The 13,003-nt window shown below is 49.8% G+C and overlaps 1 protein-coding gene across 12 annotated transcripts in view; it reads right to left on the reverse strand.

Annotated features, from left to right (window-relative positions):
- The window catches only part of MEGF11 (multiple EGF like domains 11), a 354,305-nt gene that overhangs the window by 59,331 nt on the left and 281,971 nt on the right, over nt 1-13,003 (reverse strand). For all 12 annotated transcript variants that reach the window (XM_037054176.1, XM_037054171.1, XM_037054172.1 and 9 more), the window contains 2 exons: nt 11,698-11,818; nt 3,699-3,835 (listed from right to left, as the gene is read on the reverse strand). In XM_037054176.1, the coding sequence (XP_036910071.1) occupies nt 3,699-3,835; nt 11,698-11,818 (258 nt within the window). The remainder of the gene's footprint in view (nt 1-3,698; nt 3,836-11,697; nt 11,819-13,003) is intronic.

Raw genomic sequence — 13,003 nt, forward strand, 5'->3', positions numbered from 1 at the left:
GAGGATTGAGTCGGTAGAAGAAACTGATAAAAGGTGGTAAAAGAGCCCCAAGCAGTTCCTCTTAAAGAACCCACACACGGACTCACATGATACTCAGACTCACTCCCTCTGAGCTCCAGCACCAGGGTAGCAGCTTAAAAGGCACCAGTGCAATACAGGGAGAAACTTAAGTATCTGTCATCAAGGTGAGCACAGGCCATTGTCCCTTTTCTAAACTCTCCCCCAACAAAACCAGTAAGCTGGTGCCATATCAGAGACTCCATCAACCTGGCTAACACTGTTTGACCCATCTTGGAGATGCCCAGAGACCCTGCCCTACCCAATTTACAGGCCCACCCAAGCTGCTTTTCCATATGAATGGCTGGTCTTGGCTTATGCTGCACAACTTCCTAAATCCTATCAAATAAGCAATAGCTAAACTCAGTGAGCCCCAGGCCCAGCACTAGCAGCAGGCAGCCCAGATTCACAGATTGGCTTCACCTGGGAATGGCCAAGCCTAGCACAATTAGCAGCCATCTCAAATTGCTTTATAGCTCAGGAAGGGTGGCCCTGGGCAAAACACAGGTGGGGGCTAACGTTGGCCTGTATTATCAGGGAAATCCCAGGGCCAGTGTACCCAGTAGACAGCTACAGACCATGTCAAAGCACCACCACCCTGCCCCTGCACAGCTGATCCTCTGTGGAAGGCAGAGGGTGTTGGTCAGTGGTCACAGCCAGTCCTTGTAGTTGACTGGCCTGGGCAAATCCCTCCCATTTATCTGCCAACAGCAACCAAGGCTCAACTACAAGAGGAGGGTATACTCAGCCCACACAGAGGGTGCACCTCGAGTATCCAGCTTGAGTGGTAGGGGAGGCTGTGCCACCGGATCCTACAGGGCACCTACTACGTTAGGCCACGCTACCAAAACATGGAGTCAAAGCAGCTCTACCTAATACATAGAAACAGAAACAGGGAGGCTGCCTGAGAGCTTTGAGAAGACATGAGAACATGAGAAGACAAACAAACATGGCCTAAATGAAAGAAAAAATCAAAACTCCAGAAAAAGAATGAAACAAAATGGAGATAAGCAATCTACTAGATGCAGAGTTCAAAACACTGGTTATTAGGGTGCTCAAGGAACTTAGTGAAGACCTCAGCAGCATAAACAAGATTCAGCCAGGAATAAAGGATATAATAATTGAAATAAAGAACAATTTACAGGGAAACAACAGTAGAGTAGATGAAGCTGAGAATCAAATCAATGATTTGGAACATAAAGAAGCAAAAAACAACCAATGAGAACAACAGGAAGAAAAGAGAATCCAAAAAAGCAAGGATAGTGTAAGCAGCCTGTGGGACAGCTTTAAGCAATCCAACATTCACATCCTAGAGGTGCCAGAAGGTGAAGAGAAGAGGCAAGAAACTGGAAATCTATTTGAAAAAATAATGAAAGAACACTGCCCTAATTTGGTGAAGGAAATAGACTTGCAAGCCCAGGAAGCACAGACAGTCCCAAACAAAATGGATGCAAAGAGGACCACCCCAAGACACATCATAATTAAAATGCCAAAGGTTAAAGATAAAGAGAGAATCTAAAAAGCAGCAAAAGAAAAGCAGTTAGCTGCCTACAGAGGAGTTCCCATAAGACTGTCAGCTGATTTCTCAAAAGAAACTTTGCAGTCCAGGAGGGTTTGGCAAGAAATATTGAAAGCCATGCAAAGCAGAGGGACCTATAGCCAAGATTGCTCTACCCAGAAAAGCTATCGTTTAGAATCAAAGGGAAGATAAAGAGCTTCCCAGATAAGAAAAAAACTGAAGTTCATCATTGACAATCCATCATATGAAATGTTAAAGGGCCTTATTTAAGAAAAAGATCAAAACTGTGAACAATAAAATGGCAAAAAAATTACGTATCTATCAACAGTTGAATCTAAAAAACAAACTGAGCAAACAAGAACAGAGACAAAATCATGGATACAGAGAACATTTTGATGGTTGCCAAATGGGAGGGGTATGTAGGTGAATGGGTGAAGAAGATGAGGAGATTAAGAAGTACCAATAGGTAGTCACAGAATAGCCATGGGGATGTAAAGTACAGTATAGGATGGAGTAGCCGTAGAAGTTACATGCATGATCCATGGACGGGAACAATGGTGTGGGGATTGCTTGAGGGAGTGGGGTTGCTGGGTGGAGGGGATCAAAGGGGGAAAAATCAGGACAACTGTAATAGCATAATCAATAAAATACCATTAAAAATAAAATAAATAAACATTTAAAAAAGAAAAAAATCAAGAGTGCCAGTTAAGTGGGGTCTACTGGTGTTGAATCCGGCCAGTTGGAGCCCTGGGCCTGCTCCTCCCCAACAAATGGGCTATATTCCCTCTCAGATAACAGTGGCCTGAAGCAAAGGGTTCCTGTCCTGGTTCCATCTCCTGTCACTCCTGACTCACCCTGAGCATTTCCTTATTGGGGGAGTTGGTGAGGATGGGAAGGTGGGCTCAGCGCTTCAGTCCTTCCTCCCCTACCTCCCCCAGAGACTCAGTCTCTGTGGCAGAGATCAGGGGGGATGGATCCCCAGCTGCTACCCACCGTGATCTGTAGTTCATACACCCCAAACTCATGGGCATGAATCCTGGCTCACAAAGAGCTCAGTTCTGGCTTGAAGACTTTGGGCTAGGGGAAAGTAGCCCCACAGCTAACAGTGGAAAAGCTCTTTCCTGGACATCAGTGAGGATTTTGGGCAGACTCCAGAGTGAGTTGGAGGAGTCCAGTTATGTCAGCCAGAGGTAGGAGGGCTCATTGGCTGAGCCAGCACCGATCTCTGTTTCCTAATGTTTCCTGGACCGGGAGACGGAGGAATGGCAAACAAACGTTCCTCTCCCCCCACCTTGTCTGGGCAGAGTAACCAAATCCAGGGCCAGAGATGAATCATGGATCCTACAGAACCAGGCATGGGCCATGAGTGCCTCCTCTAGACTGCTCCCCTTTGCTCACAAAGGAACATGTGGTTCACAGTGTGAGGGGGGAGGCTTGGCCCCCAGCCATGTGGGCAAACATCCTCTTCCAGCTCTGAGTTCATTCACCACCAGATGCACCGGTTGTTGTTTCTCATTCTCCCACAGCACCTACCCTATCATCATGGCACCCTTCCTATGACGGCAAATGTGCCCACACTGTTACTCCTTAGTTATGTGTTTCATGGAGCATCCACTCTGCAAGGCTGGTGTGACCTCAGGACACTGGTGTCCTTGTTCAGTCTGCCTTCAGCCGGAAGGCCTCCAGGGGCTGCAAACTGATGTCAGTACTCACTCGGTGGAGCTCACATTAGGAATAAGAATCCACTTCCAGAAGAAATGGTGCAAAATGTGTGAACTGAGTTGGCACTCTTGGCTTCTTTGGATTCAGGTGCCATTGCCTCCTTGCAGGAGGGCAGAAAGTAGAGAGTGGATGGTAGGTGCTCACCTGTTTCCCCAGGTGAGTGAGTGCAAGTTCAGGGCTCAGGTCATAGGGTTGGGGGAGGGGTAACACTCAGCCCTCCAAGAGTGAGGAAGGATGAGTTGATGGATCCCCCTGGCAGGACTCAGAATGCTTTCTGAGAAAGGAACGGGAGAGCTGTCCAGAGAACGCTGTGGGCCAGTAAACCCCAGCTGCTCTCTGCAAGGCGGCTGTGCCAATGAGCAATATGAACAGCAAGGACAATAGTTAATGTCACCCTTACCTGTCCCCCATGTAGCCTGCAGTGCAATGACACTGCCCAGTCACGTGGTCACACTGCCCTCCGTGGTGGCAGGGACAGTCTTGGCTGCAGTTCTGACCAAATGTCCCTGGTGGGCAGGGCTGGGCACACACTGCTCCCTGAAACAGAGGAGGAGAGACATGCATAGGTGGTGTATCCAGACGCGATCCTAAAGCCTCTTTCTCCTCCAAGTGGCACGGCTGCTCCGGCCTCAGGGACCACTCTGTTCCCTCAGCAGGACTTTCTCCTTAATCACAGAAGCCTAGAAAGTCAGACATTGTGACTCAATGTCCCATTTTAGAGATGCGGAGACTAAGACCAACTTGTTTACCCAATTATTCAGGACACATTTATTGAGTGCCTATTGTATTCCAGCCACTCTATGAGACACTAAGGGTATAAAAGTATGAGTAAGACTCAATTCCTGTCCTCCCAGTCTATCAAGGAGACAAGAAAACCAGTGATTTAAGCACCAGGTGCTGAGTGCCCTCACACTGGTATACAATAAAGTGCTGCGGGAAAACAGAGACTGTGGTTAAACACAGAGGTCTGGAATCATGCATTTACCTGCACTTCTTTCCCAAACCCAGCTAACATGGGAGTGAAGGAGAGGAGCATAAAACTATAAGGACGAAAGGAACAGGAGAGGGGACCGCAGGGGCTGAGAGATGTGGAACTAACTGCAAGGTTTCTGCTTTCTCAGCAATGCTAAGTGCCTGCAAAGGGAGCGTGGGAAGATGTCGGGTTGCCTTGTAACCTCGGAAAAGCTCAGAAATCAGGGACAGCAGGAACCTCGGAAGGCCAAGGTGAAACAGAGAACTATCTGAAAATTTATCACACAGGGAATTAGACTCCAGATTTTTGCCCTCTTTTTAGATAGTCGGGTGGTTTCCCAAGACCGGCAGTTTGGAGAGGTTGACCTACACAGGCTTTGGACATGGGGATACCAAGCTGAGGGTGGGGGTTCCATGAGAAATGGAGATCTTGCGGAACTCTGCCTGTTCAACGACCAGACCCTCTGCTCTCTTCCCCACACGGCTCCTAGATGCGGATTCCTGGATGACACTCCCTGGGCAGCATTCTGGAGGATTCCTTGCTGGGGACACCAAGAGCTCAAGAGGAAAGACCTACACTGATATGTGAGGACCCCATCAGTCGACAGACCTACCCCCAGGCTTTCAACCAGCTTTTCTGAGGCTTATGGTAAAACATGAACAGGTGGGCAGGGAGCACCAGATGTTTGAAATGAGGCTCTACCATGAAAAAGATTCTAACATGAAGAAGACACGTTAGAAAGCGTCTAACAAGAAGGCTTGCACATGGCAGAAGAACAAAGCAGACAAAGGGATAAAGGGACAGTGCAGGGAGCGAAGAGGACAGAGGAAAAAGCCTGTGTCACAGTGAAAGCGAATACTCATATGCAGTTATACGAAGATATTTGTATCCACGATAAAACAGGGCTAAAATAGGATGTCCAAAGAATATTTAATAAATAAAATAAGATGACAACTTTTAATACACTGCAATATAGAGCTGGAAGATAAAGAAATCTCCTACAAAGCCGAAGGGGGAGTGGGGACAGACGGAGAGACAGAGTCGGAGAATGAGAATACAATGAAATTCCAGGGTCAGTCCGGGAGTTCCGACATCTATTCACGGGGTTCCAGACAACAGGACCGAACAATGGAGGTAAGTGAATTAAATGGGAAATATAAAACAAGAAAGTTTCCCAGAATAGAAGGGTGGAAGGCACTGATTTCTGAATTGAAAGTGCCTATGGGGTATCCAATACAAAGACTGAAAGGAGATTGGCATGAGGCCTATTACTGTAAAATTTCACGTTTCTGTGGATGAAGTAACATACCAAAGAACAGACATCCAAAGTGTGTCAGACTTCTTGCCCTGCTGGTGTGGCTCAGTGGATTGAGTACCAGCCTAAGAACCAAAGGGTCACCAGTTCGATTCCCAGTCAGGGCACATGCCTGGGTTGGAGGCCAGGTCCCCAGTAGGGAGGGGGTGCTTGGGAAGCAACCACACACTGATGTTTCTCTCCCTTTCTCCCTCCCTTCCCCTCTCTAAAAATAAATAAAAAAAATCTTTTTTAAAAAGTGTATTAGACTTTTTAACTGGAAACTAGGAGACAATGAAACAATGCCTTCAAAATTTGGAGGAAAGTAATTTCCAACCTAGAGTTCTACGCCCAGCTAAATTAACAATGGGGGGTTCGGTGAAAACATTTTCAGATTTGAACAGCTTAAAAAGTTGAATTTCCATGAACACTTTCTCAGGAAGTGACTGGAGGCTTTTTCTTTTTCCAATAAAACAGAATTATCCAAGAAAAAGAAAGACGTGGGCTCCTGAACACAGGGACCGCAACAGAAGAGAGGTGTGAGGAGTTCCAGGATGGCGGGGAGGGGAGGCCCCCAGCGACAACCGTGCGCGGAAGGGCAGCACGCAGGTGCCGGGCGCGCCGCCCCAGAACAGGGCGGCAACCACGCCAAGTCCAGAGGTGGCTGATGCCATCTGTTGAGAGCATTTTAGCGTTCCACAGGGAGCTGCAGGGAGAAATGAGTAACAATACCTGTGTGGTCATATGTACCTAAACATTAAAAGTGATTTGATCAAAAACTGTAGTAAAACAATTTCCTTTCAGAGGGTGGGAGAAGGGTTGCGCGCGTGTGTGTGCGTTAGAGCTGAATTTTATTCTGCATTAGGAGGAAATCAATAGATTCGATAAACGTCTACATTGGAAAAAGGAAATGGCAGTAAAGCGTGTTATAAAGAAATATGGAGGCAAATACCAGAAGAAACTAAAAAACTGGAATGAACTTGCCTTTGGGGAATGGAATTTATGAGTGGTGCAGGGGATGAATTTCCCGTTCTTCTAGTACTAGCCTTGTGGTATTAGATAACTTTTAAAATTATAACATGAATCTTAGATCTTTAGCAAACAGAAATTACAACCTGCTCTTGTCTCTTGCTGCCCTGTCAGCCTCTCCCCTACAAGGGATGGTTATATCCCTTCTGGAGATCAAGTGTTCTCCCGCAATTAATTAATCAATTAGTTCAACACACAATTGTTAAGCACCAATAATTGCCAAGCCTGAGAAAGTCAGTGTAGTCAGGAAAATCTGCTGACCAGAGACATCTTTCAATATCATTCAATTTACTTGTAATGAATTAAGTGGGAGGCCTTTCAGCTCCTTCCGTAAGTCAGACGGTGAGGATCTGAGGGGGGCTGGGAGAGGGAGGCGAGGGATAGTGAGATGAGGGTGTGTGTGAGGAGAGCGGAGGGGAACAGCTACTCAGAGGAGAGGTCCCTCTTCCCCCTGGAGGTGGTCGCAGGGCCCTGCATTTCTCACTGCACCCCAAAAGCTTAGGGATTCTTGAGGGGAGAGAGGAGTCTTTCTGGCCATCCTCAAAGTCATTCCTCTGCAGTCCTGGGTAGAGAAGGAAGCTCTGACCCTAATAACAACACTTTGAGACTTCTTGGGGGGGTGTGCTTATACCTCCTACCCCACATCAGGGGCATTGTGGGACTCTCATGTACTTACACACACACCCACACGACCAAGCCCCTCGAGAAGACCAGTAGGAAAATTGGGTGCACAGGATGTTTCCTCCCAGCATTTCCTGGGGAAATCAGTCATTCCTGAGACTTCTCGGTACTTCCCAACTGCAAGCAATCCAGGTCTCTAAACCCCTAAGTTCCTCCTCAGGCTTGAGCTCCTGGGGCCTTAAAGAATTTAATACCTTGAAAGGCCTGCTGCCTGGTGTGGTGGAAAGAACACTAGACTCAAAGTCAGGACTTGGGTTCAAATCCCAGTTCTACCTCTTCTAAGCCAGATGAGCTAAGACAAGTCGTATGATTGTTCTGAGTCTCAGTTTCCTCGCCTGTAAAATGGGAGTGGTAACCCCAGGTCTCCCAGGTGTTTGTAAAGATTAAGTGAGATTAGAGATGCGAAGGAATGGTATCTTAAAGAACAGGCCTTTAATTAATAGTAATTCCACCGAAGGAAACATCTGAAGAGGTGGCATGTGGTAGGAGCCCAGTGCAATCCGAGACTGAGGAGGGTGGAAGGGAACCACGTCACCAGCCAATGACTGCTGGTAAGGAGAACAGCCTTCTGGGGAGAGAGCAGGCAGGGAAGTATCAGCTTAAGAGAGGGGCCTTATGGTTTCTGTCCTGCTTTTATAAGCTGAACTGTGTTCCCCCAAGTTTGTATGACCTAACTCCCAGCACCTCAGAGTGTGACTATATCTGGAGACAGGGCCTTTATAGAGGTAATAAAGTTAAAATGAGGTCATTAGGGTTGGCCCTAATCCAATATGACTGATGTCCTCATAAGAAGAGGAGAGGAGGACACAGACAGGGACAGAGGGAAGTCCCTGTGAAGACAGTCATCTATAAGCCAAGGAGAAAAGCGTCGGAAGGAACCCACCCTGCCAACACCTTGGCCTCAGACTTCTGGCCTCCACAACTGCAAGGAAGGAAATTTCTGTTGTTTAGGCCACTCTGTTTGTGCTGCTGTGTCCTGACAGCCCTAACGTATCTGCCCTATGGGTCTCCAACTGTAGGGGGACCTCGGGCTGGGGGGCATCTAGGGGCCTGGAGATGAGGTGAGGCAATAGCCCTGCTCCTCTCCAACTGGCTGGACCTGCTCATCGGTACCACTGTTCTGGGTACCAGCTTCACTTTAAGAGACCATGGCTAACAGAAATGGAGATCACATGGAGAGTTAGCAACAGGGGAGTGGGAGGAGGAGAGGAGTGAGAAGGTACAGAGAATAAGTAGCATAGAGGGTAGGTAGAAAATAGGGTGGAGGACAAGAATAGTATGGGAAATAGAGAATCTAAAAAACTTGTGACACATGGACATGAACTAAAGTGGGAGGAAATGTGGGTGGGAGAGGGTGTGCAGGGTGGAGGGGAATAAAGGGGGGGGAATGGGACAAATGTAATGGCATAATCAATAAAATATATTGTAAAAAAAGAGAGAGAGAGAGACCATGTCTACATGGAGCATTGGAAAATTGAAGGCCCAGATGCTGACAGGACCGAAGGCCTTGCCAGTGGGACAGCTTGGCTTCTCCAAGCACTGAAGGCATTACCGGTCACCACTGTGGTCTCTGGCAGCACAGACGCCCTTGGCGACAGCGAACAGTGGGGTGACATGGCTGCTGTGGGAACGATCTGGGCCCAGGTCAGGACATGGAGCTCCATGAGTAATCCTTCTCAAACCTGAGCTTCTGTGACCCTACAACCTCAGATCCAAACACCTCTCTTTGGCCCTCCTGACACCTGATTCTGTTTCTCAGCTCCTCTAGCCCACTGTTTTCATGTGTGTGCATCTGTGTACATGTGTAGCACATGCTGTATCCAGCCTCCACCATCAGACTGGGGACTCCTAAGGGGGTGATCACACCTCCTCCCCCCTCTGTGGCTGTCTGCAGTACCTGCTCTCACCAAGCTACTCATACCTGGTTCCTCTCCTCTGAAAGGTCTGAGAGCTCAGAAAGAGAGGAAATAATTCACCAGGCTTTGCAAAGCCCCCCACTGGAATGGGCTCAGCAGAGCTGGGCAAGTGGTGTGTCCTGTGGGCATACTCAGGGCCTGGTGGCTAGGGACCTGAGCAGGGGCCGGGAGGGCCAGAGTTCCTGGAGGCTCCTCCCAGCTCTGCACGATGCCTCCAATCTTTGTGGAGCTGCGATTATAGCCTTTAGACCTCTGAGTGTGGCTGAAGCCACCTGGGGCCAACAAGAAAGTGAGGCCACAGAAGATGGCAAAGGCAGGACCTTTCTGCCCAGCATCCTCCCCTTGGCCCCAGCCTTCCTTGGAGGGACCTCAGGCCTGAACTTCAGCTTCAGGATACTGGGGCTCTGCATGCATGAGGGGTATTAATAATTCATACAAATCTGCAAGTTAAATGCTGTGTCAAAAATAGAAATGCAATTGTCTGCAATAAAATTAAAAAACATAAAGTCCCCAAATCCAAAGCTTCTATTGACAGAGTTTCCTGTCTTCTGGAGGAGCAAACCTCTCACTGTGCTGGGAAGAAAAACAAATGTCTCCATGTGTTGGCATCCCCCCTTCCCCTGCTTCGATCCATCAGGCTCTCTAGAGGGGACTCTACAGGCATAGGGCCCGCCTGTGGCCTGTTCTCCCCACCATGACCTGACCTGATTGTCCTGACTCCACATCACTGCCTGCCACTGGGCCTCTGAGGACCCAGCTGGAGGGTACTGGGGCTCTGGAAGCTGGCTGCAGAGGAGAGGGCATTTCCAGAGCGTGGGTCAGGGTGGGAGGGGCAGGCAAGTGTGGGAGAGGCGGCAGCAGCCCTTTCGTCCTCCTCAGAAGAGAGAGATAGATGGACAAACAGACAGCAAGGGCTGGGATTCAGGAGCCGTTACACCTGGACTCTAGCTTCACCTCCCTCTCAACTAGCAGTGTGACCTTGGGCAGGTAGGTCACTTAGCCTCAGCTTGCTCACCTGAGAAAGGAAGATATGAATAGACCAATGATGTTCAAACCTTTTGAAGCTGGGAGACCCTGTTTTTATGTGAAATCTTACCTACAATCTCAGTAGACAAAGTATGTGTGGATTCAAATGGAAAAAGAGAGTATGTGGGAGCCAGAGTCTTAATTATTAGGCTTCCCACCGCCACTCTCACCCCCGAGAAACCCAAGGGTTCAGTGAAACATGGAAGGAAATCCTACAGTCTTGACCAATGATTTCCAAATGCAGACATGCAGACACAGCTGGCTGCCTCCAAATCATCTGGGGAGCCCATCAAAAATAGAGACCCCTGGGCCCCAGAAGGTCTCTGGCGGGGCCTGGGAATCTGCATTCAACCCCAGCCCGCTGTGACTCTGGGGTGCAGCCAGGTTTGGGAGCTGCTGGACCAGATGATCCCCCAGGTCCTTTCCTGTCCTACAAAATTTTGGCAGGTCTGTGCCTGTGTCAATGGGCCCTGCGGATGTCCCTCCTGTCTGTGCCCCGTGACTGAGATGTCATAGCCTCCTGAAACACCTTGCTCCTGCTCAGCAGCCTGTCCTCCTTGGCTTGGCGAAGCTTGGGCCCCAGGGTAAGGCAGCCAGCTACGTCACTGAGCTTGCCCCCAGATAGGAAAGTTAGTGCCTCACTGCTTCTGAGGAGCTGGAGTCTGTGGATGGTGGGGAAGGGGCACCGAGAGGCGGGCCATGTTGGCTGAAGGAGGCTCCTGGATCGTCTGTGGCATCCAGGTAACACGAATTAGCAGAGCACAAGTTTCCAAGGCACTTTGGACACGCTCTGTCTCACCTGAGCCTCCTGCCAACCATGGCAGCTAGGAAGGGCAGGGCTGGCTGTTGTTGTGCCAGTTTTGCAGGAGGGAAGGCAGAGACCAGAGTAACAAAGGGTTTCTTTTCAGGGTCAGCATTGAATGTGAGGCCTGAATCTAGGCCTGTGAAGTTATGAATCCCACCCCCTTTCCCATAAGGGTGGTTCCCAGACACAAGATCTGGATTGGTTGAGGCTGCATCAGAAGCACCGGGAGCACTTGTTAAGTAAAATGCAGATCCTGGGGCCCCACCAAATCAGAGTGTAGGGGGTGGAGGCTAGGAATCTGAAGTTCTATAAATGCAGGTGATTCACACCCCGCTCTCTCCCCACCCCTTCCTTATTCCATGCCCTTTCTGTCACTTCTGGCCCTGAGCTTATGGCAGCTTAAGTAAGTACCTATGCCCATTCTATGAGAAGAATTCCACAACTTTGCATATGAGGGACCACAGGCTCAGAGAGGTTAAGTAACTTGCTTCAGGTCACACAGTACTTAGATGGCAGACCTGGGATTCAAAGTATCCCTGGCACCACTGGCAATGTCTAATGATGCCCATGACCATAAACAGGAGGGAGAGCACTCAGGGTGGGAGAAGAATTTAGCCCTCCAGGATGCCTGTGAGTAAATCTCAGACCCCACCCAGATCCACCGGGCCCACCTACCATCCAGCCTGGGGGGCAGGCACACTCGCCAGTGATGTGGTGACAGGTGCCCCCATTCTGGCAGGGGCAGCGCAGCTCACAGTGAGCCCCGTGGCTCCCAGGCGGGCACAGCTCCTCGCAGCTGCATGGGGAAGCAGAGGTGTTAGAGGTAGCGGTACTCGAACCAGGTGGCAGGGCCCCAGTGCTGCTGGGTCCAACACTCTGGGGCTCCCGAGGAATTAGTGAGCTCACGGTCAGTGTGAACTGTACCAGGCACCAGGTCAGCTGAGGTGCAGCCCTGCTTCCTTCCGGGTGGGGGAAGCAGGGCTCAGAGAGAATGAACTGGAGCATGTGCTTGGGCCACTACTTGTGGAATGACTTAAGTGCTTTCGGTGTGAAGAGAGTGTTTTTCTGGGGAGGGAGAGCTGAGGAAGTCTTCCCCGACAGGGAGGCATTTCAGTGGAGTCTTGAAGTTAGTCTCGCCAGGAGAATGGGAGGAAAGGCAGGCCAGGCAGAAGGAACCGCGTGGGCAGAGGCACTGAGAAGTGGCATGGATCCTGCCTTCAAGAATCTGCCTGAACTCAGAGAGAGGGAGAATCTGGGATATTATTCCCCCATCCCCAGGCTCTGGAAGGCTCTCAGTTACCATGACAGGCTCACGTATAAGAATGGGCGCTGTGTCTTGGCCTTGGGTCTTAGTCCAATGGCCCTGGCTTCTAGCTGCAGCTGGCCAGAAGTGGGGGCATGGAGCACCCTCAGTCGAGGTGGTATCTGTGGCTACAGTCCTTGGGTGCCCTCTGGGGCTGCTGGGGAGACCACTGAGCCTTCTGCATGTGTGGGGAGGGGGACTTCAATCTTGCCTCTCCAGGGGTCTCAACAAAGCAGTCTTAGAGGTCCGCTGCCCATATGGACTCTCCAGGGAACTGCAGTGAGGGGCTGTTTGGGGTCTGTGAAGAGGAGGTAAGGGAGAGGAACAGGCAGAGTAAACTACCCAAATCTGTGCATGATATCTGGCCAGGCTCTCCTCCCCCCAATCCCCTGCCCGCCGCTCCCCCCCCATGCCCCATACTCTGTTTTAAATGGCCTGGAGGGGCCAGGACCCAGTTGAGCAGAGGCATTTGGATTGTGATCAGAAGAGAATTACATGCTAAGGTCTGGGCCCTGACAAGGAAGGGACTCCTGGGAGAAGTTTAATGAGCCCTCTGGCCATGGGAGTGCCCATCCATGCACAATCTCAGCTTGCACCAGTCACCCCGGGGCCTGGGCAAGGTCTGTGCATTTAGCCTCTGCAGACCTTAGGGTCAGAAAGTATATTTTACAGTCAGGA

Source organism: Sturnira hondurensis, unplaced genomic scaffold (genome assembly GCF_014824575.4).
Source record: "Sturnira hondurensis isolate 20B ecotype Veracruz unplaced genomic scaffold, ASM1482457v3 Scaffold0008196, whole genome shotgun sequence".
NCBI lineage: Eukaryota > Metazoa > Chordata > Mammalia > Chiroptera > Phyllostomidae > Sturnira > Sturnira hondurensis.